Genomic DNA, 23,352 nt, shown 5'->3' on the forward strand with positions numbered 1-23,352 from the left:
AAAAAAATCTTTATCCAATCTATCTGATTTTTTTAAAATCTTATTAAGCCTTGGTGACAGGTAGTATACCTCTATTGTGTCCCTTTTATTTATCTCCTCTCTAAATTGAACAATTCTAGTCTTTTCAGTCTCTTCTTGAATGGAAGCTTTTCGCTTCTAATCATTTTCATCCACCATGTCTAGACTTAGTTTCCTTAATAGCCTCTTGTGTGGCACTGTGTCAAAGGCTTTTTGAAATAAATTATGTCAGCTAGTTCTCGTTTATCCAGTATTGTGTTGGCTTGCTCAAGGTACTTGATTTACAATAATGAGCCAGTTCACTGATTGAATCGCAGCCAATCTGTGGTTGCTCCAAAGCAAGGAAGTTTATATCTCTTCTTTAAAAAAAAGTTTATCCTATCTATTGTAACCTTTGTGTGTGCAAGTGCTCAACTGTGCTGTCCTCTTCACTTAATTGTACCCAATCAGCTTATGTGATATCATGCAATCAGCATTTCTGGCACCTTCCAGTAATGTTTGATTACCCTAAACTAAGACTTGCAAAAATGGACCTTATGGACCAGCATAGGAATGTTTCTAATTAAATCAAGAGACATTGACACATCAGACAGTATTTCTTACATACAGTGATATATTTAACACTGTAAACAGATAATTTAAAATAATATGAATTTTTCTTTTTATGCATTGTAAAAGTTAGATTAGTGCACTTGAATGAAAGAGATTTAAGCTTTCTTTCTTTGTGTTTTGCTTCATTGCATTTAAGAAAATACAGAAAGCAAGAGGCAAAGCTATTTTATTTCTGTGAAGTCTAAGTGGGAGTGCTCATTGTACTAGGTGAATTATGTCCTGATTACATTGAGTATATTTGCAAAGAGAAATATGTGCTAGATATTAAACTCATGCTTCATGCCAACCTAACTTTCTTAATTTACAATGGATTGTTCTGTATAAAATCATCTCCAATATAAAAGTAAAATAAAATATAAATGTACATGTTATGAATGGTGCCAAGTTAATTGAAATAAATCTAGAACAAGAGTAAAGGATAACAAACTTCTAGGAACTAACCATGTTAAATCACATTGTTACATTATAAGGGCTTGATATTGCAAAGTCTGGCCCTGATCCCACAAAGCATGTAAGTACACACAACTTTAAGCCCATGAGTAGTCCCACTGAAGTCATATATTACATATATTTGATTTGAGGTCATAGTCATACTCAATGTGCTTTAATTTAAGCATGTGCTTAAATCCTTTGCTGGGTCAGGGCCAGAGTGCTCAGCATCTTGCAGGATTAGTCCTAAGGCAATATTGTGTATGCTGCTTCGGAAGTTCACGTTCAGGGACAGTATGTGTCTTCAGAATGGAGGGATAGATTCTCAGCTGGTATAAATCAGAATAGTTCCATTAACTTTAATGCATCTATGCCATTGACACCAGCTGAGGATCTGGCACATTGAGTCTTTAAAGCATAATACACAACAGTAAGGACTAGATTGAGGAAAAGTTATACTGTAGGGTGGCTGAACTATCTGTTATGTGCCCTCCACTATCTGCCACCTGTCTTCTGTACATACAACATCGGCAATGATGCAGCTCTGTTATCCAGATGGCCTGTGAGCTGCTCTGTGTGTCTCATCTTAGCCAATATCCATGTGAGCGTTTGGTTTATAAGAAAAACAAAACATGACACTTTCCTCTAACGTATCTAAAGTAATTTATATTCAGTCTTATGTAAGATTCATCTTAGTTATATGGGGATAGCTCTCATTTTAAGAATTTAACTGTTCAAATCCAATTAGTCTGCAGAAACATAGTCAGTAACTTTGCAGAAAGTACAAATCATTTTGGCAGCACCCACACTTGATGTTCTTGTGAAAAGTGTGATAGGATGGTAAAATATGCAAGTGTTCAGAACTTTGGCTTTACATCTCATCAAGCAGGCAGTATCCTCAGCGTCACAGTTCCCCCTACAACCATGTGTGTGTCCATTGGTGAATGAGAGGGAACAGTACCTCCTAGTGAATCACCCACATCAGTTCCTAGGAGCTCTGGATATTGCTGAGCACAGCAGCACCCACTAGACTCAATTCTGCTGTCCTCACTCAAACAAAATTCCCATGAAAGCAACATTGCAGACTTCACGATGTTGGCTCATGTTCCTCAGTGGAAATTGAGAGCACTTTGCATGGTCTAATAGTGAGCTCCTGTGTGCTGAAGACACACTGGAAACTGAAGTGCAACCTGTGTCACCTTTATTATATTAAAGGTATCTCTGTTATATTAATGAAGCAAACAAATTTTTAAAAAATCCCAACAACACTGTTTTTCCACATCCCTGACTGTACTGTCTTTGAAGTGTGGTAAATCAGTGATGGTATTGTTGCATTGTGTTCCTATATAGGAAAAAAGAGAAGCAATTAGAAAACTTTCCCAATTTCACATTCAATTTGTGTAATTAGGCTGCTTGTAAAATAGTTGGTGTTTTTCTAAGCCATATGCACTGAGTGCTGCTGAAGTCAACTTGCATCTGTGCCAGTGTCAAGAATCTTCCTGCAAGAAGCCTTTTGACAGCTGAGTTAGCTTTTCAATATCTGGTGCCTAATTAACATTTCTGAAAAGGGATCTGCCCTTTAGAAAAAGAGAGAAAGATGCCAATTTAACAGCCTACTCATTGAGTTTCTTAGGTTGGAAGCTGCCTGACTTAATTAATTTCTTCACGATCTTTCTACTACCTGCTCACAATATGCCAAGCTCTATTCTGGGAAATGCTTAGGGAAGAAGATGCAGATCAAAGTTCTTTGCAAAAGCAGGAGACCTTTCATAGCTGTTACAGATTTTGATCCTTAAATGGCCCTACTTTAAAAATAGTTTTTAAATTCATGGGGAGGGCTTAAATTTTTCAGTTCTTGTAAGATTTTGAAAAATCCTTTCCTGTTTGTTATTTATTTCTTTACTGAAACGTCTAGAAATGTTTAAAAGGCACCTATGCTTAGGCATTTGGCAAATATTACAATTGAATGGAGCTAAAATGAAGATGGCTGTTTTTACAACACTATTTATATAGCTTCTGCCTCTGGCAAAAGTACCACTGTACACCTACATCACTGATTGAGCTTGGAACTGTGTTTAACTGCTGCTGCAGGTCACAAAACACTGTGGGGCTGATCTCCTGGCTCTCACTTTGGTCCCTACATGCTGCTCCAGTACATAGGCAGCACAGAAAAGGCTGCCGTAAGATAGAGCAGCCCTGAAGGCTGCTCTGACTTATGCTGGGGAGTCATTTGGGTCACAGCAGCAGCTTCCTGGAATCTGAGCAGCTCAAAGGTAGTGTAAAGCCATCTGTAACTCCCCTCTGGGCTGTTCTGTCTATGCAGCGTCTCTCAGAAGATCTGCACTGAATCTGACCCTTTGTTTTTTTAGATCCTACATGCGATGGGCCAAATTCAACTATGATGTAACTAGTACTTCAGTGGAGCTACATTAGGGATGAATTTGGTCTCTTGCTTTTAAATTTCTCAGTCACTGAATACAGGTTTTTAAAAATCCCAACTGTTCAGTATTCTCAGTTAACTTCCATTGTATACATCTTTATTATAGGTGTGTAGATTCCCCACCTGAACCAGATTCCTCTCATTAATGCAGGCATAATTTCACTGCATTTATTACTCTCATTTATTATTGCTAATACATCTCAAATTAACTGAAAAAAATGTTTTGGCAGATCCACTATACTTGCACATTAACCCCTACTGTGCTGTTGGTAAAGTGTGGTTTTCAGCTACCATACATGGAATTATTCTTATTATTTACAGAATTTGATCCTACTGATAGATCAGATCATAAAGTCCATGCCCTGAGGAGCTTACAGTTTAAATAGAGAAGGCACAGACAGGGGATGAGGGCAGCAAGATGCAAAGTGACCAGTGCAGCAGGGGTGCTTGAACAATTTGTATAATCGGGGTGCTGAGAGACATTCATCCAAAGTGATGCTGCCACACCCCACTTTAAGCCAGGGGGTGTGGCAGCATCCCCAGCACCCATAGTTCCAGCACCTACGCAGTGAGGTTTAGCAAATAGCTGTAACAATGGAGCCTTCCATCTGAGAGTCACTGGTTCAAACACGGCCAGTTTGGCCGTGACTGACTGGTGGCTTTTTGGTCATTGGTTAGCAGTCTCGGTCTAGTTCTTGTTAACAGGTATCCATGTCACCACAAAAAGTTGTCAGGTTTGTTGACAAGTCTCAACAGAGTTCAAGTACTGAATAGGCCAGAACCTGCTCTCTCCACAGGCGGATGGTGACCCCGCTGCCCGGGAAGCCTAATCCCCAGCCCCTTCCCTTGTGCCTGAGGCCCCGCCCCTTTCTTTCTACCTCCCCCTCCCCTGCAGAAGCCCAAAGCACCCCCACTGTGACCCCCCCAGTGCCAGACTGCCGAGGGGGGGGGCGAAGCCCCAGCCCCAGTGCACTGCAGCCTCAATGCCCCCAGCCCCTGGGCAGCACGGCCACAGCACCCCCAGCCCCAGTGCTGCAGGTGGCCGGGCAGCGCAGTCACCGTGTCCCCAGCTCTGGGGCTCTGGGTGGCAGGGCGGCGCGGTCGCTCTGCCCCCAGCCCCTGGGCTCCGGGCAGTGCGGTCACCGCACCCCCAGCCCCAGGGCTCTGGGTGGCAGGTCAGTGCGGTCGCTGTGACCCCAGCCCTGGTGCTCCGTGCGGCGCAGTCACCGCACCCACAGCTCCGGGTGGCCCCCAATCCCGGTGCTCGGCTGGTCAGCACTGGGCAGGCAGCACGGCCCAGCATCAGCGGCCCTGAGTCACTGCGGGAGGCATACTGGCCTGCGGGCAGGGGCCACGGTAGGCTGTTTGGGGAGGCAAAGCCTCCCTTGCCTATAATACCTGCTGCCTATGACTCTCTCCAAAACCCAATTGAGGCACATTGGTGGGGCAGCATGGGCTAGACTTTCCTTGCCAGTGCTGTATTGTGCTGAGAGAGGATGCCAGCCCCCAGGGCTAACAGTCCAGCACCTTTTACTAAAATTACATTCACTTTTAAAACATAGCCTGTTGACACCTGTAGCCAGATTAAAGTCTTCATTGTTGATAGTCTTGGCAGGAGACTGGCTGCAGAAAGGATGCAAAGTTTGACTTAACTCTTAATTTCACAAAATGTGTGTTTAAGGGGGTACATCTACACAGCAAAAAAACACCCCTGCAGTAAGTCTCAGAGCCCAGGTCATGCAGTAAATCTCAGGGCCTGGGTCAATTCACTTGAGCTCATGGGGCTTGCGCTTGGGGCTAAAAATAACAGTGTAGATGTTTGAGCTCAGGCTGGAGCCTGGGCTCTGAGAAGGAGGACTTGGAGGGTCTTGGAGCCCAGGCTCCAGCCTGAGCCCAAACATCTACACTGCCATTTTTAGCCCTGTAACACAAACCTAAGTCAGTTGACCCTTACTGCCGCAAGGTGCTTTTTTTTTTTCCTGTGTAAATGTACCCCAAGTCAGTCTCTTAACATTGCTGAAATTCTGTGGGCATCTGTATATTAGCATGCAGATTTTGACTAAATAATACATACACATTGTCAACAGAAAATCCTGTCCAAGTAAATTTAACACTAATATATTTTTCATTGCAAGGGAAGGATGTGTGCTTTTATTAAAAGCTATGGCTCATATTGTGGCAAGGGTAAGTATTATTAGAGTCTAACTAATGGTTTACAGACTAACTTCGGCACAGAATATCACAACATCTTGTTACACTAGGAGCATCACATACAGAAGCACCCATCATCTATTCAGTGGTTTGTGTCTAATTCCTGCTCAACTTGTGTCCTTTGGCAATTAATAACACTACATGTTCATAAGACTTCTACATGCTAGGGACACAGACCTGTATGCTGCTGAACACCCTCAACTCCCGCAGATTTCACTAGGTGTTGATGGCACTGAATACCTTGCTGGAAGCAATTGGCACCCTGCAGGATCAGTTGCCTTAGCACAGGTGATTACTCCAGCATGCACAGCACTGCACTATGGGTGACAGCATTAACTGTCATGGTTTTTCATTTGGTCTTTAGCCTTAGTAAACATTGCTGACTAATACCCCATCCTCTATTTAATTTCATTCCTTTAATATTCAGAAACATGTGCTCATTTGCCTTTTGCCAGCATCTTCTTTACCATTTTCTTCCTTTATCTCATTGTTTGCCCTTAGGGACAGGTTCCTCTTAAGCTCATCTCTATATTTGCATCCATCTTTAAGGTAACTGTGTGTTTGTGTTTCCCCCGGATACAGTAGAATTATAAATCCTCTCCTCAGTTGTCATGCTTTCTGTGTTATTGAGAACATAAAATTCCATCCTTCATATAGGAGCAGTTTTGTTACAGTAGTTATGTAGTTTGTTACAGTATTTATGTGTGTGTGACACTAACATTCATTCTCTAAGTTACTTGGGATTTTTCTTGGTCATTTGTTTCCTCACTCTTCTTTTTTTTCTTTTGGGAAGGATGGGAGAGGGAGACTTGGTGAGTTTTAGCAGAGAGCGGGCTCAATCCAAAACCCTAGATCCAATACCCACAAAATTTGGGAATCTGGATCTGAACTTGCAGCTCAGGCCCATCTCTAATATTTAGAACTTATGAAAGATTAATAGATGTGGCTACAACCAAATATGCAGCAAGCAATTCTACCAACACCTCTACTCTTCAGGTTTCTGGGACTCTGCTGTGATGACTGATATGGACAAAACCTCTTGGTCTACATTTCAACATGCCTCATTTCTATCAGGACTTAAGCAGACAGCATGCATATTTTGCAACACATTCCACAGATCGGTCCACAAAGTATGCTGTCCAATTTAAAACAACAACAACAAAATACTGTAGTTAATGTAAACCATTGGAGATCATTTAAAAAAAAGACATTTCAGTGCAAAATCCCACTGTGCACAGCCAGCTCAAAGCATAGTTATTCTGCCTGGAATTTGACAGAGATGGTTTCAGATGAATGCTTGGAAATTAATCATGTCTCTTGAAATTCCATTTGAGCAGCTCCATTATTATGGAGACAATTGTTTGCTTAGGAGCTCATTTATCACTGTAAAATAAATAGATGAATCAAGCTAGGGACACCTCCTGCTGCAAGGGTGAAGGATTTTGAAAAGATTCTCCAAAAGTACTGGGAAGGACCTGAGCAGAATAAAGGCTGATGTAGCACTTTTATTGGCATTTGGGTTGTGATGCATGGGACTGTTTTCAATTTTGAAAAAAGAGAAAGTTTTAGTGTAAGTAAGTAATAGTCTTTTCCACTTGGATGTACAGTTCAGGAATTCATAGATAGGCCCACAGAAGTCAAAGGAAGTTTTGCGCCTATGTTGACTTAAAAGATCATGCTCAGAAAATCAAGCTCAGGAGAAACCCCCTGCATCAGCATCCATTAAGGCTAGAGAGATGTAATAAAATACAAAAGTACACCACTTGCACCATGATACTTGGTTTCAGCCACAGCCTCCTGTTTAGCCCTAACAGCAGCATATGTATGGTCTCCCGGGAAGGGCATGACTGAGGCTTGTCTCCATTGGGAATTTACCCTGATTGCAGCCATCTGTGGCCAGGTGGCTCCATTGACGTGTACCCTGGTTTCAAGTGCGAGTAATCTCAATCTTTGCAAATTGAGGGTTATCTTGCCAACACTTATTTTGCACTGATACACATATTTCAGTGGCTGGCCAGAGATTGCTAGAACTAAGATAAATTGCCAGTGCAGAAAGTGCTTCGGCTTTGGAATGAATAACACAACCTGGTGAAAATGAAACCTGTGATTGATTCCTGATGAATAGACCTCAGAGGTGCAACAAACTGTTCACAAGAGAGATGCTGCCATTGGTCTGAAGCCATTTTTCTTTAAATACATAGGACCAAATTCTCTTCTCAGATACCCAGGCACAACTCCTGGCTGCTTCATTCCCATTGACGTTCTGCCTTCATTCCCACAGAAGTCAGTGGGAGTTCCAAGTGCATAAATGAGGACAGATATTGGCCCACAGTCAAGGCGTAAATGGCATTAGGGAAGAATCCTTATCAGTTAACAGGACAGAGAGTGAGCAAGCTATGACTGAACATGGGACTAGGAGTCATGACTCAAATACTGATTTGTTGTCTCTTTGCCTCTATCCTAATTTCACTATCTGTTATGTTGTGAAGCTTGTGCCATTGATGTACAAAAATTGCTAGATGAGTGCCATGTGTTATTACGACTATTAACAATGGTCTCAACAGTGCAGCGTGTTGGATAACCACATAGAGCAAGGTTCATTAGCCTGCTATTAACAAAAGTAACGCAAATACAAAATAACACCTTAAGAAAAGCTATTTAATGAAGACTAGCATTTAGCCTCAGTCCTCTCAGCATGTACTCATGTCTCCTATGTGGCAGCACAGACCGCAGACTACTTACTGCAAGATCACCCCAGCTGTCTGTAGAAAATAAATTTAGTTGATATTCAGTATTGTATTGAATGTTTTGTCAATTTATGCTATATTGCACCCATTCCACATCCTGTGGATCACATTGCCTTTACTGCTAAAACAAGGTGTACAGACAGGTATCAGCTATTGAGAATTACAGGGAAACATTTAATCTGATTCATCAAATTGCAGACAGTAGCAAATAGTACAAAATGACAGCAGGCTCTAAATAACCCGTGAGACACCATCTGCTGCTGAATTATGCTTGCCGTTATCCCACTGCACAGACCTGCTTGCATTATATCTGATAATGAAACCTGCTTTCCTGTTCACGGTAATAAATCATTTAAAGAGGGTGATGACAGCCCCTGAATTAACTCAGATCAGCCACTGAAGATGGATCTATTACTCAGCATGTTGAAGTCAGGCCTGAAAGTGCATTTGGAAATGGTCAGTTGTCTATATTCAAGGTCAGGTTTATCACCTGGGCTGTGATGGTGCACTTAGGAATGGAATTATGCTTAATGGCAACCGTTGTTTTTTCTGTTTCACTCTTTAAAATACAGCTCAGACATAAGCGTTCTTTTGATACAGCTTCAAATTAACTGATAAGGTGTGATCTCCAAAAAAATTTCACCTGACCAGTTTTAAGAGTTGACTAGCCTTGCTACCTCTCCTAGGCTGTCTTCACCGCAGAGTTAACTCAAGTTACCTACACTCTAGTTACTTCCTCTCAAGTTAGTCAAGCTCGGGTGAGACCGGACGTATTGTGAAATAACACTCGAGCCACACAGTGTGGTTGTATTAGCAGCAAAGTGATTGTGTTAGCACTTGACAAGTTGCACTAACTTAAGCTGGAGTCTTCACCACTTGACAGGCTTGCCAACTGTTCTGCCAGTATAATGTGCATCTCCAGTAGAACAATGTGTTAGTATAGCTATACCAGCAAACCTTTCAAGTGGAGACAAGGCCTTGAAAGCACCACCACACTTGAGTTAAGGTTTTTGTGTGTGGATGGGACTCAAGTAGGGGCAACACTCAAGTTGGCTTTGCAGTGGAGACAAGCCCATCAGTCTCTTGAATCTGCAGGAGAGGAAGTTGAAATTTAGGAGCGTTCGGAAAAGGCTGAAGACTTTGTGAAGTAAGACAAATATAAGTAAGTTATCTTCATTTTGTTTTTGTGGCTAATACTGAGCAAGTTTTCTCAGACTTTTTCAATGAATTATCAGAAATTGGAGACTGAACATTTTTGGTAAAACTTTTGAATTATCAGGAACAATTTTGAGTTTTTGTAAAAATGTTCAGCTTTTGGTGTAGTTTTCAGTAAATATTTTCAGGTTTTGGATTTCAAAAATCAAAAAAATTTTATCGAAAACCTATTTTTTTTTCTTAAAAACATTTAAAAACTAATATTTTCTAGTTTGGGTTTGTCTTGGAAAAGCTGAAAAAAAGGGAAAGTGTGGGGAAAAAGTATATAATTGGCATTTTAATCAGCTTTATGTTCTAATTCTATTAATATTAATTATAAGTTATAATTATTGCAGTACCACCCAGAGACTCAAGGAGGATCATGCCCCCGTTGTGCCAGATGCTGTATAAACACACAGGAAGATGTGATTTCCGCTTCAAAGAACTTACAGTCGCCATTGTGACGCAGCAGTTGGCTACTTTTTCATTGGCCTTGGGGGAACATAACTGCCGTTTGCAGTTGAGCTTTGGAAAAAGGGTTGCAGATGTCAAACCATAAAATCAGTGAAACAAGTAGAGTTTAAAAATACAAACCAAATAAACTTATAAACATTGCTGCCTTTCTATATGTCTGTTTCTGAGAATTAAATCGCTTGTACTAGTGCAATAAAAGGGAGTTGAGAATGTATTTTGACAAACTAAGGAGCTGTAGCCTCATGATACCAAGTCTTATCATACTGGAGTGATCAGTGCACTGATGTTGATGCATTTTTCTTTATCGCAGTTTAACTGTTTACATGGTATACTTTTTAAGGAAATACAGTTTTGTTTGAACGTCATCCTTCATCTAGTTATTGATGTTATTGGTTTGGCTTGCCTATTAGAGAAAACTACGCCTGCTCTATTTTTCTAAATGCCTGTTTCTATTTATTTACTTCCCTTCATTCATTCATGTAGAAAGCAAGGGAGCAGAGAAGGAGTAAAGGACCTTGATCTCCCTGACGTCTGTGAAGATGAGGCTACTTCCTGAAGTCATGTGCATGTCCTGGATTGGTTATTTACTGCTGTTGTAACCATTGTGTTGTGTCCCACACATTCTGCTCTCATGAACCAAAGTTTGTGACCTGAAAAACAGAAATTGAAAAGAGGAAACAAGCAACAACAACTAACAGTGCGAGTTCTTTGGAAATGGTTTATTCACGGAATGTTATGTTGTATTACTCATTGGCTTCATTCAACATGTAAGATGTTTCTCTGTATTTGACATGTGCCTCATTCTCCATTTGTGCTTCAGCCTATGTTGTATGGTCATTATTGTCTGGTATCTTGACCAATGAATGTGTTTTTATTTATAATTCAAAGAACCAAACTTTATGTAATAGGGCACTTGCCATCAAGATGTTTTCCAGCTTTTTGCATTCTGCATTCAAAGTACCAAGAAAAAAGATATGCAGTAGCCAGGTGTCCTCTCTTAGGTTAACTTTTATTTATTACTCAAGTGCTTAAATTTACTGGGGCACAGTCTTACTTCTGCTGAAGTCAATGACAAAATTCCTGTTGACTTCTGTTGACGTAGGATGAGATCTTCCACTGTGTAATTCTTTGTGCTTTTCATTCTTTCTTATTTTTGCATTATATAGCTCTTATTTTTGCATTATATAGGGCCACGTTAGAGTCATTTTAGTACAATATTGAAAATATACGGTATTGCCACCCATCTGCATTGAGATTTGGACTGTCCCTGAACTGTTAAAGGCCCTGATATTCATCTGAATATGATGGATTAGTGCACCAAGAGCATTTGCTTATAGAGTGTACTATTCCCAGAGGGCTGGTATTTGATTCCATTTGTGTGCTAATGTGTGGACAGGAATTGTATTTACTGATCTGAAAGCATGAGACAATGGATTTTATTTGTCATTTAAGGCAGTCTGATTCTCCTTTCCCACTCACCTCCCAGTCCCCCTTCCCCCACCATAAGAGAGAGACAGTAGGTGTGTTTGATTATATCTTAAGTTTTTTACCTAATTGTTGTTTACTAGTAAATGCCCTGAAATAGGACATTTTCCTATAAGAGAGTATGTCAGTAGATGATTCTTTGATGGTAAGCAAGGACCCAGAAAAGCTACAGGACAAAAGTTGAGTTTAATTTAACTCATTTGTGTAACATTTCAATACTTTAGGTTTTATGCACTTGGTCCTCTGCTGTGGCATGCTGCTGTAACACCCCCCAATGTGGTTTTAATAATATCATGAATCTTCAGTGTTGTTGAATTAAGAGGTCAGAGATTTGAGCTTGTTTGGAATCCCAAGTCAGCAGCAATGTAGGCTGAAACCACTACAAAAATATTTATGTCATGTCCTAGGTTATGTACTGCAGCAGTTCCACAGGAGAGAAAGAGAATAGCTTCCAGTATGAGTTCTGAGATGAGATTGTCATGTTGCACAGCTATAAATTTGGAGTAATGCATTCACTTCAATGGAGTTACTTCAGATTTACATTGGGGTTTCTGTGTTTAGTCTCTCAGGCAAGTACAAAGCTGTGTGCACACCTCTATAGAATAATAGGACTGGAAGGGACCTCGAGAGATCATCTAGTCCAGTCCCCTGCACTCAAGGCAGGACTAAGTATTATCTAGACCATTCCTGACAGATGTTTGTCCAACCTGCTCTTAAAAATCTCCAATGATGGAGATTCCACAACCTCTGTAGGCAATTTATTCCAGTGCTTTACCACTCTGACAGTTAGGAAGTTTTTCCTAATGTCCAACCTAAACCTCTCTAGCTGCAGTGTAAGCCCATTACTTCTTGTCCTATCCTCAGAGGTTAAGAAGAACAATTTTTCTCCCTCCTCCTTGTAACAACTTCTTATGTACTTGAAAACTGTTATCATGTCCCCTCTTAGTCTTCTCTTTTCCAGACTAAACAAACCCAATTTTTAAAATCTTCCCTCATAGGTCATGTTTTCTAGATCTTTAATCATTTTTGTTGCTCTTCTCTGGACTTCCTCCAATTTGTTCACATCTTTCCTGAAATGTGGCACCCAGAACTGGACACAATACTCCAGTTGAGACCTAGGCACCGCAGAGTAGAGTGGAAGAATTACTTCTTGTGTCTTGCTTACAAGACTCCTGCTAATACATCCCAGAATTATGTTTGCTTTTTTTGCAACAGTGTAACACTGTTGACTCATATTTGGCTTATGGTCCACTGTGACCCCCGGATCCCTTTCTGCAGTCTTCCTTCCTAGGCAGCGATTTCCCATATTGTATGTGTGCAACTGATTGTTCCTTCATAAGTGGAGTACTTTGCATTTGTCCTTATTTAATTTTATCCTATTTACTTCAGACTATTTCTCCAGTTTGTCCAGATCATTTTGAATTTTAATCCTATCCTCCAAAGCACTTGCAACCCCTCCCATCTTGGTATCATCCACAGATTTTATAAGTGTACTCTCTATATCATTATCTAAATCGTTGATGAAGATATTGAACAGAACCAGACCCAGAACTGATCCCTGTAGGACCCCACTCGTTATGCCCTTCCAGCATGACTGTGAACCACTGATAACTACTCTCTGGGAATGATTTTCAAACCAGTTTTGCACCCACCTTGTAGCTCCATCTAGGTTGCATTTCCCTAGTTTCTCTATGAGAAGGTCATGTGACACAGTATCAAAAGCTTTACTAGAGTCAAGATATACCACATCTACCACTTCCCCCCCATCCACAAGGCTTGTTACCCTGTCAGTGAAAGCTAACAGGTTGGTTTGACGCGATTTGTTCTTGACAAATCCATGCTGACTGTTACTTATCACTATGTTTACCTGTGTCAACAAAAAGGGCAAATAAAGTCAAAAGGCAGGAGTATTTTCTATTATTATGCATTTAAATGCAAGTTATGGGGTTTTTCTGTGAGGAAGGCAGCTAGAATATATGTTGTTTCAGAGAGAAAAGTGGTAAATTAAGGCTGGTCAGGATTAGGAGGGTTTTTGGCCCTTTTTAGGGTGTGAATGAGATAAAGTTATAAACCCATTGTTTATATCTTATCTTCACTCCAGTTTCCTCCCCTTTTCATTTTTCATAGAATCATAAATTTTTAAGGTCTGAAGGGGCAATTTTGATCATCTAGTCTGACCTCCTACAAAACAAAGGCCATAGAATGTCACCCACTTTCTTCACCACATCCCTCTTTTATTGTTACATATGTTAATAGGCATCTCTGCTAGCAGCATTCTGTCAGTGTCAGGAGTTCGTTATTTTTCATCACACAGAAGTGTTGTTCTGAAAAATGTAGATTCAGTGTAGCAAGAGCTAGGCAGAGGCAGACCAGTAGCCTTTACGTGTCTGGTCTAGTTGCAGAGCACAGGACTGGGAGTGAGGAAATGGGAGTTTTCATCTGAACTCTGACAATGACTCCCAGTGTGAAGTTGGGCAAGTCACTTAACTTCTCTGTGCCTCAGTTTATCCATCTGGAAAAGGGGGATAATACTCCCCACCTCACGGGGAGGCGAATTTTAATCAAAGTTTGCATACTGCTTCAATAGCACCTTCTATCTACGGATAACAAATGTTGTAATCTATTATATTTATGCTACAGAGTAGTAACCGTAAAAGCAGGTGTCTTAAATCATCCTAGTCTTGGAGTTACTGTTATATTTCTCTTTTTGTAAAAGGGATGGTGCTGATGGAAAACTCATTTACTCTTTTCTTCAGCTCAGGCAAGAAGTCTGACAGAGAAGAACTTGCCAATTACAATATTATGGAGCATTATTTCTCAGCAGAGGTATTCTCCTTCAGTTCACTTGGGCTTTAGCCTTGTCTACAGTCAAAGTTGCACTGGTTTTAACTGAGGTGCGACTTTAAACCATTTAATTATATGGGTGCCAAAAACCTTAGTGGACACTCTGAATTCAATTTTATACTTAGTTTATACCAATAAACTTGATAAGGAAGTTAAACTTTGAATATAGCACCTGACATCTATCTACACTAAGAAAATCTTTCAGTTCAGCTTCAGTGGTGTTAGCTGACTTGGGGGATGAGAATTTAGATTATTTCTTAAACCAATGGATTTATGGTTCAATAACTATCTATTTTGAAATTATGGAGGAGATTTTTCAAAGGACTCCAGTGGAGATATGCACTCAATTTCCAGTGGGATTTGGGAGCCTAACTCTTTTAGCGTTGCTTTGAAAATCCCAGCCTCAATTAATAAAACAAATCAAAATCTTAATATTTTTGGGAGGAGTAGGCTTAATGTGCTATTTCTTTAGCTATAGGACACTGTGTTGCTTTTATAGTCTTTAAATCTCTTAAATTCTCCCCAAAATTGTTTTTAGAAAATGTTCAGTGTTCCTTTAAAAAAAAAAACACAGTAGACCTGTTTCTTCCAATCCAGGCAAAAGTGAATTCTACTTCAGAGACTTTGTCATCTCTGGCTTTCAGCCCAAGATTTCTTTTTCTTTAGATGACAAGAAATCATCCTAATTCCATTGCACAAAGCAATCTTAAAATCTGTACACAGTTCAAAAAGGGGAAATTATGCCAGCATAAAAAGAAGTCTAATAATTTCTGTGCATGTCTAAAGGGAATGCTATAAAATGGCATTCCACTTCTGTCACCCTATCAGAGTGAAATGTACGACATGTTTGCAGCAATGTTAGTGTAGCTTGGAGCAATAGTGCCTTTCTACTATGGGACAGAAGCAGTTTAAAGGATATAAAATTTATTTTTTTTAAAAATTAGCCTTTCATCTCTGACAATTAAGCCCTATCCAGAATGGATGAAAATCATTCTCTTTACATAGATACCGGGCATTGGGATGATCTGCAGAGCAGAGGGGAGGACTGGAATAGTCAGTCTCCGATGTCTTTGTGCAATCCCTACATTTTGTATTCAAAATCCTCCACCACCATTTAATATACTAAATAGCACTGTTTCTGCTGCAAGAGTATCCTGCAGAAGACGGTGCCTGAATTCATCAAAATGTGTGTACTCAAGTCCATATCTGTGAGAAACACCGCTAACAGTTTTTTGTAAAGCAAACTGTTATTTGTCACCTCTTATAATTTAGTCCAAGTTGTAACTAAGTTATGTCTAATTTGAGAAGCCTTCAAAGAAATTTCTCTTGTGGAGAAATAACACACTTTTAAATCTGCAATGAAGTACATTTTTAAAAAAATTATTAATAGATCTAAGTTCTTAGCTTGCGAGATAACACTTGGTAAAGTTTGTCAAGTCTGTTAGCAAGGGTAGCCATATTAGAGATCTTTATCATTTTGGGTGGGAGTATTTCAATAGGAACAGGACACTGCAAACAAAATTCCCATTGTTTTCAGATACTTATCATTACATTGTAGAGTCTGAGTGAAGCATGCACAGTGACTCTTAATGTTTATAACACCATCTCACCCCAGTGTGCACGTGTACTATATCTGCTGTTGTGCCGTGGTTTCCTGGCCATTTGTCTGTGATAAAGAATAATGTGTATTTGCTGGTAATTGTGTCATATCTGCATGATTCCACCTTTGAGCAGCAAAGGTCTATAAAGACACCTAGGAAATCAGCCATGTTAGATTTTGTCAGTTGTCTTTTAGACTGCTGGAGACTTTGACAGTGCAAAGTAAAGAAACAGAAGTTTATAGTGTAGCCTTTCCAGTTTGAGTCACATAATCAGCTCCTATAATTGTTGTCTACAAGAGAATTTAGTGCACATGCAGTAGTAATCATGGTTTTAGATTTAGATTTTTCTGTGGTTCTTTTCGGTGTCTTGAGATATGTGAAATAAACAAAAATCCTCTGTTTTGTAGGTTAAAAAGATAATGAATCAGGTTCCACAAAGATCTCTGTAAGACCCACCTGTTTATTTACTATATATAATATTATTTACCTTAATATAGAACATATAAAGCATAATTTGAAAAGTGGCTAACATTAATGACATGTTCACAGATTTTCTTTGGCTTTCACTCCTTTGGTGACAACAGTTTTGTATCTTGTTTGAGTAGCTTCTGACAAGACAATCATCTGCTGGTTTTTTACTTATAATTGCCAGTGGGTTGCATTTCAGGGCAGTCTTTGAGTTTCAAAGATGTTAGGCAACTTAGAGGTCATTTTTTTGTTGTTGTTTTAAGAGGAAATGGGATGCTAGCTTGATTCATTTTATTTGCAAATTGTGTACAATTTGAAACATTCTGATTAAGGTCTTATACTGCTCAAATTGAAGACAATGGAAGTTTTGCCACTGACTTAGTGGGAGTGAGATCAGGGTCATAAGTGACTAACAAGTGGCTGTGAAAATCTTGAAAAAAAACAGCTTTTAAAATAACTAATTTTGTTCTAGAGTAGCGGCCATGTTAGTCTGTATCCGCAAAAAGAAAAGGAGGACTTGTGGCACCTTAGAGACTAACAAATTTATTTGAGCATAAGCTTTCATAAGTGAGCTGTAGCTCATGAAAGCTTATGCTCAAATGGATATGTTAGTCTCTAAGGTGCCACAAGTCCTCCTTTTAATTTTGTTCTGTTTGTCGTAGCTGTTATATTTGTCTTCCAAGCAGGTGTTTATAGCAAAGCATAAGCTCTGATGTAAACTCCTCTTTGGAGACAGCATAATTGAACATGGTAGCCATGAGACCCCTTGAACTGCTTACATTTCCAGAATCAAGGACAAAAAGAGAATGTGAGGATTTTTCTTTTGTTACTGTGTATGATAAACCTGTGCCATGTTGGTTGCAATGGATTTCATGAAAGGAATTTCACTGTTCCGTGGATCATGATGTCAAAGCAGTAAAACTGTAAATAAATCTACCTCCTTTGATGGGCAGTTGCAATCTTAATTGTAATATTTACTTCAGGAAAGTATGGACTGTGAGTCAAGTTAAAATTCAAGAAATTTTAAAACAAATCCCCTTATAATAAGAGTTTCTAGGCCTTTAACTGCACCAACTGAACAGAGGCTAAGTTAAGTTCAGAGATCTGTTGTCGTGTGAAATAAATTATGTTCAACAAAATAAGCATGAGGGCTATAGAGAATGTACCCCTTAAAGCCCAGACTTTGGTCTTTATAACACTGGGTTCTTCATAACCTATCAGGCAGAGCTACCTGCTATAGCAGCTGGAGTTACTGTATGTAAGTTCAAGTGACGCTAATTTATTTTAAATGAAAATGTGAGCACTACATGAAATCAACATAGATGTCTTTCTATTAAAGAGTTTCTAACTTACTATGCAGTTTTACTGCATGGTTCCAATTCTAGGCTAATAAATTCTTTTGACAAGTAAATCAAATTCAGATGATAACTTGGCCTCTTTGTGAGCCCAATCTTGTAAGGTGCTGAGTGCTCACTTGTGGAAACTAAATGTGTGTTTTTTGTATACGTGAAGTGTGTCACTTTTGTATAGGCATGTATGTGAATGTGCACTGTAATTTATGGAAGAGACCATTTAAATTTACATATTAGCTTATAAAGGAGTCTATACATGGTCTACTATGAGTTTTAATATCATTTGGATGTAAGTGACATATTTCTGTTCCACATGGACCTCCTGGGAGGTATGGTGTGCCCTCAACACCCATTGATTTCAGTGGGAGTTTAAATAACTCAGCACATTGCAGGATCTGGCGCTAGAAAAGAATTTAATGATGCAAGGATAAATAATCCTGTATTTATCTTAGTCCAAGAGCCATACAGCATAAATAAAATGAGATCTAAATTGTATTGGGAATTCAGTAGAAAATTTTCTGACAAATGCTTTTTAAAGGTGCACTCCACCTTGAAATCTGTGCAAAACAAAGAGGATGCTGTTACAACAGCATTCTTTACTTAGGCAAATTGGTACTGTAGGTGGGAAGCAAACTATCTATAGATCAGGGAATGTTCCATATAACAGAGTCTTAAAATAAGGAGAGAGAGCATGGTATAGTTCTTTCTCAGAGACAACATACCTGTAGTGCAACAGAAAGAAAGAAAGAAAGTCCCCATAACAGATTTTACTATTCATTACATGACCAGCCAGCTCACAGTTAAGGTCAGACATTCTGCAGTCCTTAAAAAAAATCAAAACTCCCAGGGGCTTCTAATGACTACCTAAAATATTACTTGAAATTTGTTTTCTTGCATTTTGTGATAAATTGCAACGTGAGATCCTTTAAAGTCTAGGAATATATGTGTCGTCTCTTCTCATGATTAGTCCAGGAGGATCAAACAAAGCTGTATTGACATTGTTCACAAACACCCATCTCTCCGTAAAAGCCACCATTACCTCCCCCACAAAAAAAAACTCCCCGCACACACCGTGACACACCTTCTTTCTCCCCATCATCAGCAAGTCAAAGAGCTGTATAGAAAATGTGCAAAAAAGAGAAGGTCGTCCCAGTATAACACATAGATCTCAGGTCTCCCATGTAGAGCAGCAAGTTGTGTATGTGACAGCTCATTTGTTGCATGATTGCAAATTAAACTTTCAGTGTCATGGCTTTTCAAGACTTGTACAGCAAAGAATGTTACTTCTCCAATTCAACTAAGGTTCCATCCTGCAAGGTACTGAGCACTTTGTATATAGACATCAGTTGGGCTACTCACAAATTTTAAGTTAAACATGAGCTTAAGTTATTTCCAGGATCTGGGCCAGAGTCCTTCACACAGTGCAGGATCAAACCCCTAGATCCTTGCTGCATGCTGATCAGGTGTAACGCAGCAGTTCCTGATCCTTGATGCTAATGCCAAATGTTTTAGTGATTTGAGACAAGAAGGAGACAGAAGGGAAGAGAGAATAGTCTCTCCATATAGAGGGCATCTAGATACTAATCTAAATGAAAAAAAGGAAAGTGGAGTTGCTAGAGCTTGTGTGCACTTTTATTGTGTTTTAATTAAAAAGATTATTAGCTCTTACAGTATTTCAGATTTTTACAGCATTTCTTAGGGCTTGGAAGCATCTAGTGAATTTTTGTATAGTGCATTATGTGTTACCTGAGATTCTGCTTTTCACCTGAACCCATTTACAGAATTGTCCTGTGAACAAAAAGTGAAAGCATTTTCTTTCCTGGTCCAGAGCACTATACAAAAACGCAAAAGATCTGCTTCATTCAGAACTCTGGATGTACTGGAGTGGGGGAAAGAGAGGAAGTAGCAATTTATCCCTAGCTTTTTATGCAGGAATAACCTTCATTCACTGAATCAAAGTCACTTAAGCTTAGCGTTTCCTCAAGCTGAGGCATGCACCTTCGTTCAACATTCCTTCTCCATAAAGTGTTTCCAACACTAAAGTTTTCAAAAAGAATGATAAAAGCTAAATAAATTATAATTTTCAGGATACAATGATACTGTGTGCCGTAATTTTGCTGCTCTGTACCTGATTTATATGCCTGTTCTGTGTTGGTGTTCACATCTGTTGTGCTATTTGGTGTGAGGTATAGCAATCTATGTATTCTACTATAACTGAAGCATGATGTATATGTGCTTTGTATTGTGATGGCACGTGGCCATTACAGTGTAAATATGTACTATTAAGAGAGAGGCTATTTTTTGCATGCTTTTATACTCTGGAACTGAAAGGAAAATGACAATAAAGTCTATAGAAACTCCTAGTGCTGATGTAGTGATTGAAGTACAAATGATTTTAAATTTGCGTATTTAAGCATTGAGGCTGAAATTCACCCCAACTCACAGAATTCATACTAAGCCCTACTTTTCAATTAGAGCTTAAGCATGGAAGGTACTGAGCATTCCAGCCCATTTTTAAAAAAAGAACCACACGAGCTAATTTTCTTTAATACTTTATTAAGTCATATTCATCCTATCTCCCTCCACATCTGGAAACAAAGCAAGTATCAGTCAAAATTGGCTAGTATATTTATAATGGAGAGGTTACAGGGAAATTGTCATCTCCTTGCCACTGAGAACTGCAACAGCTTGTACCATGGATTTTCAGCTCTGGTGTTTCATGAGAGCATTGGATGGGCAAGAGGCAGTAAGCCCAGAGGGATAGCCACAAGACCATCTCTCTCAGCATACTCCATAAGATCATGCTGCCCCCATCACCTTCCCTTGTGGGGCAGTCACCTCTGCATTATTATAATTATGCTAAAGACATCTTTACCAACTCCTGCACCAGTATTTATCTTGTGTCCTTCACTGCTGTTTTTTTCCCCATTTTAGGTGGAGCAAAAGGTGTGCTTCGTGCTGGGATAAATCCTATCCTCAGGTCATATTCACATCACCGAACATTGCTTAAATACAACCCCCTAAGATCACCCTCCCTTTGATAGTGTTTGTTTCCTAAGGAATGTGCAGTTTGCTCATAAAAAATAGCAGCTGGCTCCTAGTGAAGTATTAATATTTCCAATGCTGTGATGGGCAATCCAGATTATAACCTGACATTTGAGCAACAATATCAGTCTGCATGGATTTTTAACTAGCATGCAAAGGATTAGAGCAGTGGGAAGATATTTAAAAGCGTGATGCTTCCAGTGCTCTCCTTGTCCTAATATCTCTTTCTTCATATGCAAAAAGGAAATTTCTCTCTTCAGTCCAAGCATTACAGTATCTAAAAACCTCAGGAGAGACTTCTGTGACGGGTTGGATCACAGAAACCCCCTGGGAATTTCCACCTGATGTGCCAAGACTACTTCTGTTCCTGCTTTCCTGCCCTGTCATCTTAGGACTTCAGTGCCCTGCCTGGTTTGAGCCAGACCCGCTAGCCTGCTGCAAACCCAGACCCAGATCTGAACCACATCCCCTAACAACTGTAGGCTTAACTGAAAGCAGCTCACAGAACTGTTCCTGTCTTTAACACTCAGATGCGCAACTCCCAATGGGGTCCAAAGCTTATACAGGGTAAATTCATAAATTGTTCACCCTCTATAACACTGACAGAGAGATATGCACAGCTGTTTGCGCTCCCCCCCTTTCTAGGTATTAATACATACTCTGGGTTAATTAATAAGTCAAAAGTGATTTTATTAAATACCGAAAGTAGGATTTAAGTAGTTCCACGTAGTAACAGACAGAACAAAGTGAATTACCAAACAAAATAAAATAGAACACGCAAGTCTATGTCTAATCAAACTGAATATAGATAAAACCTCACCAGTTCCAGTAAGCTCTCTTTTATAGACTAATCTCCTTCTAGTCTGGGTTCAGCAGTCACTCACACCCCCTGTAGTTACTGTCCTTTGTTCCAGTTTCTTTCAGGTATCCTTGGGGGCGGAGAGGCACTCTCTTTAGCCAGCTGAAGACAAAATGGAGGGGTCTCCCAGGGTTTTAAATAGACTCTCTCTTGTGGGTGGAGACCCCCTCATCTCTTCTATGCAAAGTTCAGCTACAAAATGGAGTTTTGGAGTCACCTGGGCAAGTCACATGTCCATGCATGACTGAGTTCCTTACCAGCGAAGCCACATTCCTGGGAAAGCCCACATGTGGACTGGCATCTCCGAGTTCATTGTTGGCTCAAGGGCTTCTTGATTGGGCACTTACTGAGAATAGTCTTTTTTCAGGAAGCTGACCAACTGCTTCGCTAAAACCTACTCAGAATCAAACAAGTATGCAACCAATATTCATAACTTTAAATACAAAAATGATACATGCATACAAATAGGATTAATAGATTCCATAGATCATAACCTTTACAGAGATATGTTACATGGCATGTATAGCATAAAACACATTCTAGTTATGTCATATATACATTCATAAATATATTTCCATAAAGCCTTATGGGGTACACCATCACAGCTTCTCATCTGTCTTGTCATGTATGCTTTGGTCTATATGAACAAAGATTAAGTACTGTATTCACTTCTTAAAGCTCATTTTACAACTATACCTGGGCACAAAACTTTGAACAATATTATAGGGGTTTTTTGGGTCCACAAACTGACCACACTATCTTTTGCTACCCACGTGTACAAAAAAGTAAGGGTCAGGTCCTCAGCTGGTATAGATTTATGTAGTTACACTGATTTTCCCAAGGAAATGGAGGTCACCGCATCATTTGAAACTAGACTACAAAATATATCACACAGTATGCTTCAGCTGAGAGTTGAAATGAGATAGCAAGACAATAAGGTAGGCTGTTCCAGAAATCCAGACCTATAAAAAATTTTGCTCAAAAAATGGTGCTACTGACTAGAATGACTAAGAGAGTAAGTCAGTCCTAGCAGAAGCAGGAAGCGATTTTATACAGTCAATTGTGTGTGTCCCCACTAAGTGCATTAAGTCGGCAGAGTGCGTCCACAGCGACTCTGGGAAATGTGCAGGTCTTAGTGGATGGCTTTGCTGCAATGGGGTTCCCTAACTGTGGTGGGGCGATAGACGGAACGCATATCCCTATCTTGGTACCGGAGCACCAAGGCAGCTAGTACATAAACCGAAAGGGGTACTTTTCAATGGTGCTGCAAGCACTGGTGGATCACAAGGGACGTTTCACCAACATCAACGTGGCATGGCCGGGAAAGGTACATGACGCTTGCATCTTCAGGAACTCTGGTCTGTATGAACAGCTGCAGCAAGGGACTGACTTTCCAGACCAGAAAATAACCACTGGGGATGTTGAAATGCCTATAGTTATCTTTGGGGACCCAGCCTACCCGTTAATCCCATGGCTCATGAAGCCATACACAGGCACCCTGGAGAGTAGTCAGGAGCTGTTCAACTATAGGCTGAGCAAGTGCAGAATGGTGGTAGAATGTGCATTTGGACAT

General features: G+C 39.8%; 1 protein-coding gene across 5 annotated transcripts in view; it reads left to right on the top strand.

The window, feature by feature from the left end:
- The window catches only part of CAMKK1 (calcium/calmodulin dependent protein kinase kinase 1), a 196,146-nt gene extending 176,384 nt beyond the window's left edge, over positions 1–19,762 (top strand). For 4 of the 5 annotated variants that reach the window (XM_007054151.4, XM_043531413.1, XM_027831219.3 and 1 more), the window contains one exon: positions 10,609–19,762. In XM_007054151.4, the coding sequence (XP_007054213.1) occupies positions 10,609–10,681 (73 nt within the window). In that variant the 3' untranslated portion in view covers positions 10,682–19,762. The other variant, XM_027831224.3, reaches the window with a different exon arrangement.
- The last annotated feature ends 3,590 nt before the right edge of the window (positions 19,763–23,352 follow it).

Source organism: Chelonia mydas, chromosome 17 (assembly GCF_015237465.2).
Source record: "Chelonia mydas isolate rCheMyd1 chromosome 17, rCheMyd1.pri.v2, whole genome shotgun sequence".
NCBI lineage: Eukaryota > Metazoa > Chordata > Testudines > Cheloniidae > Chelonia > Chelonia mydas.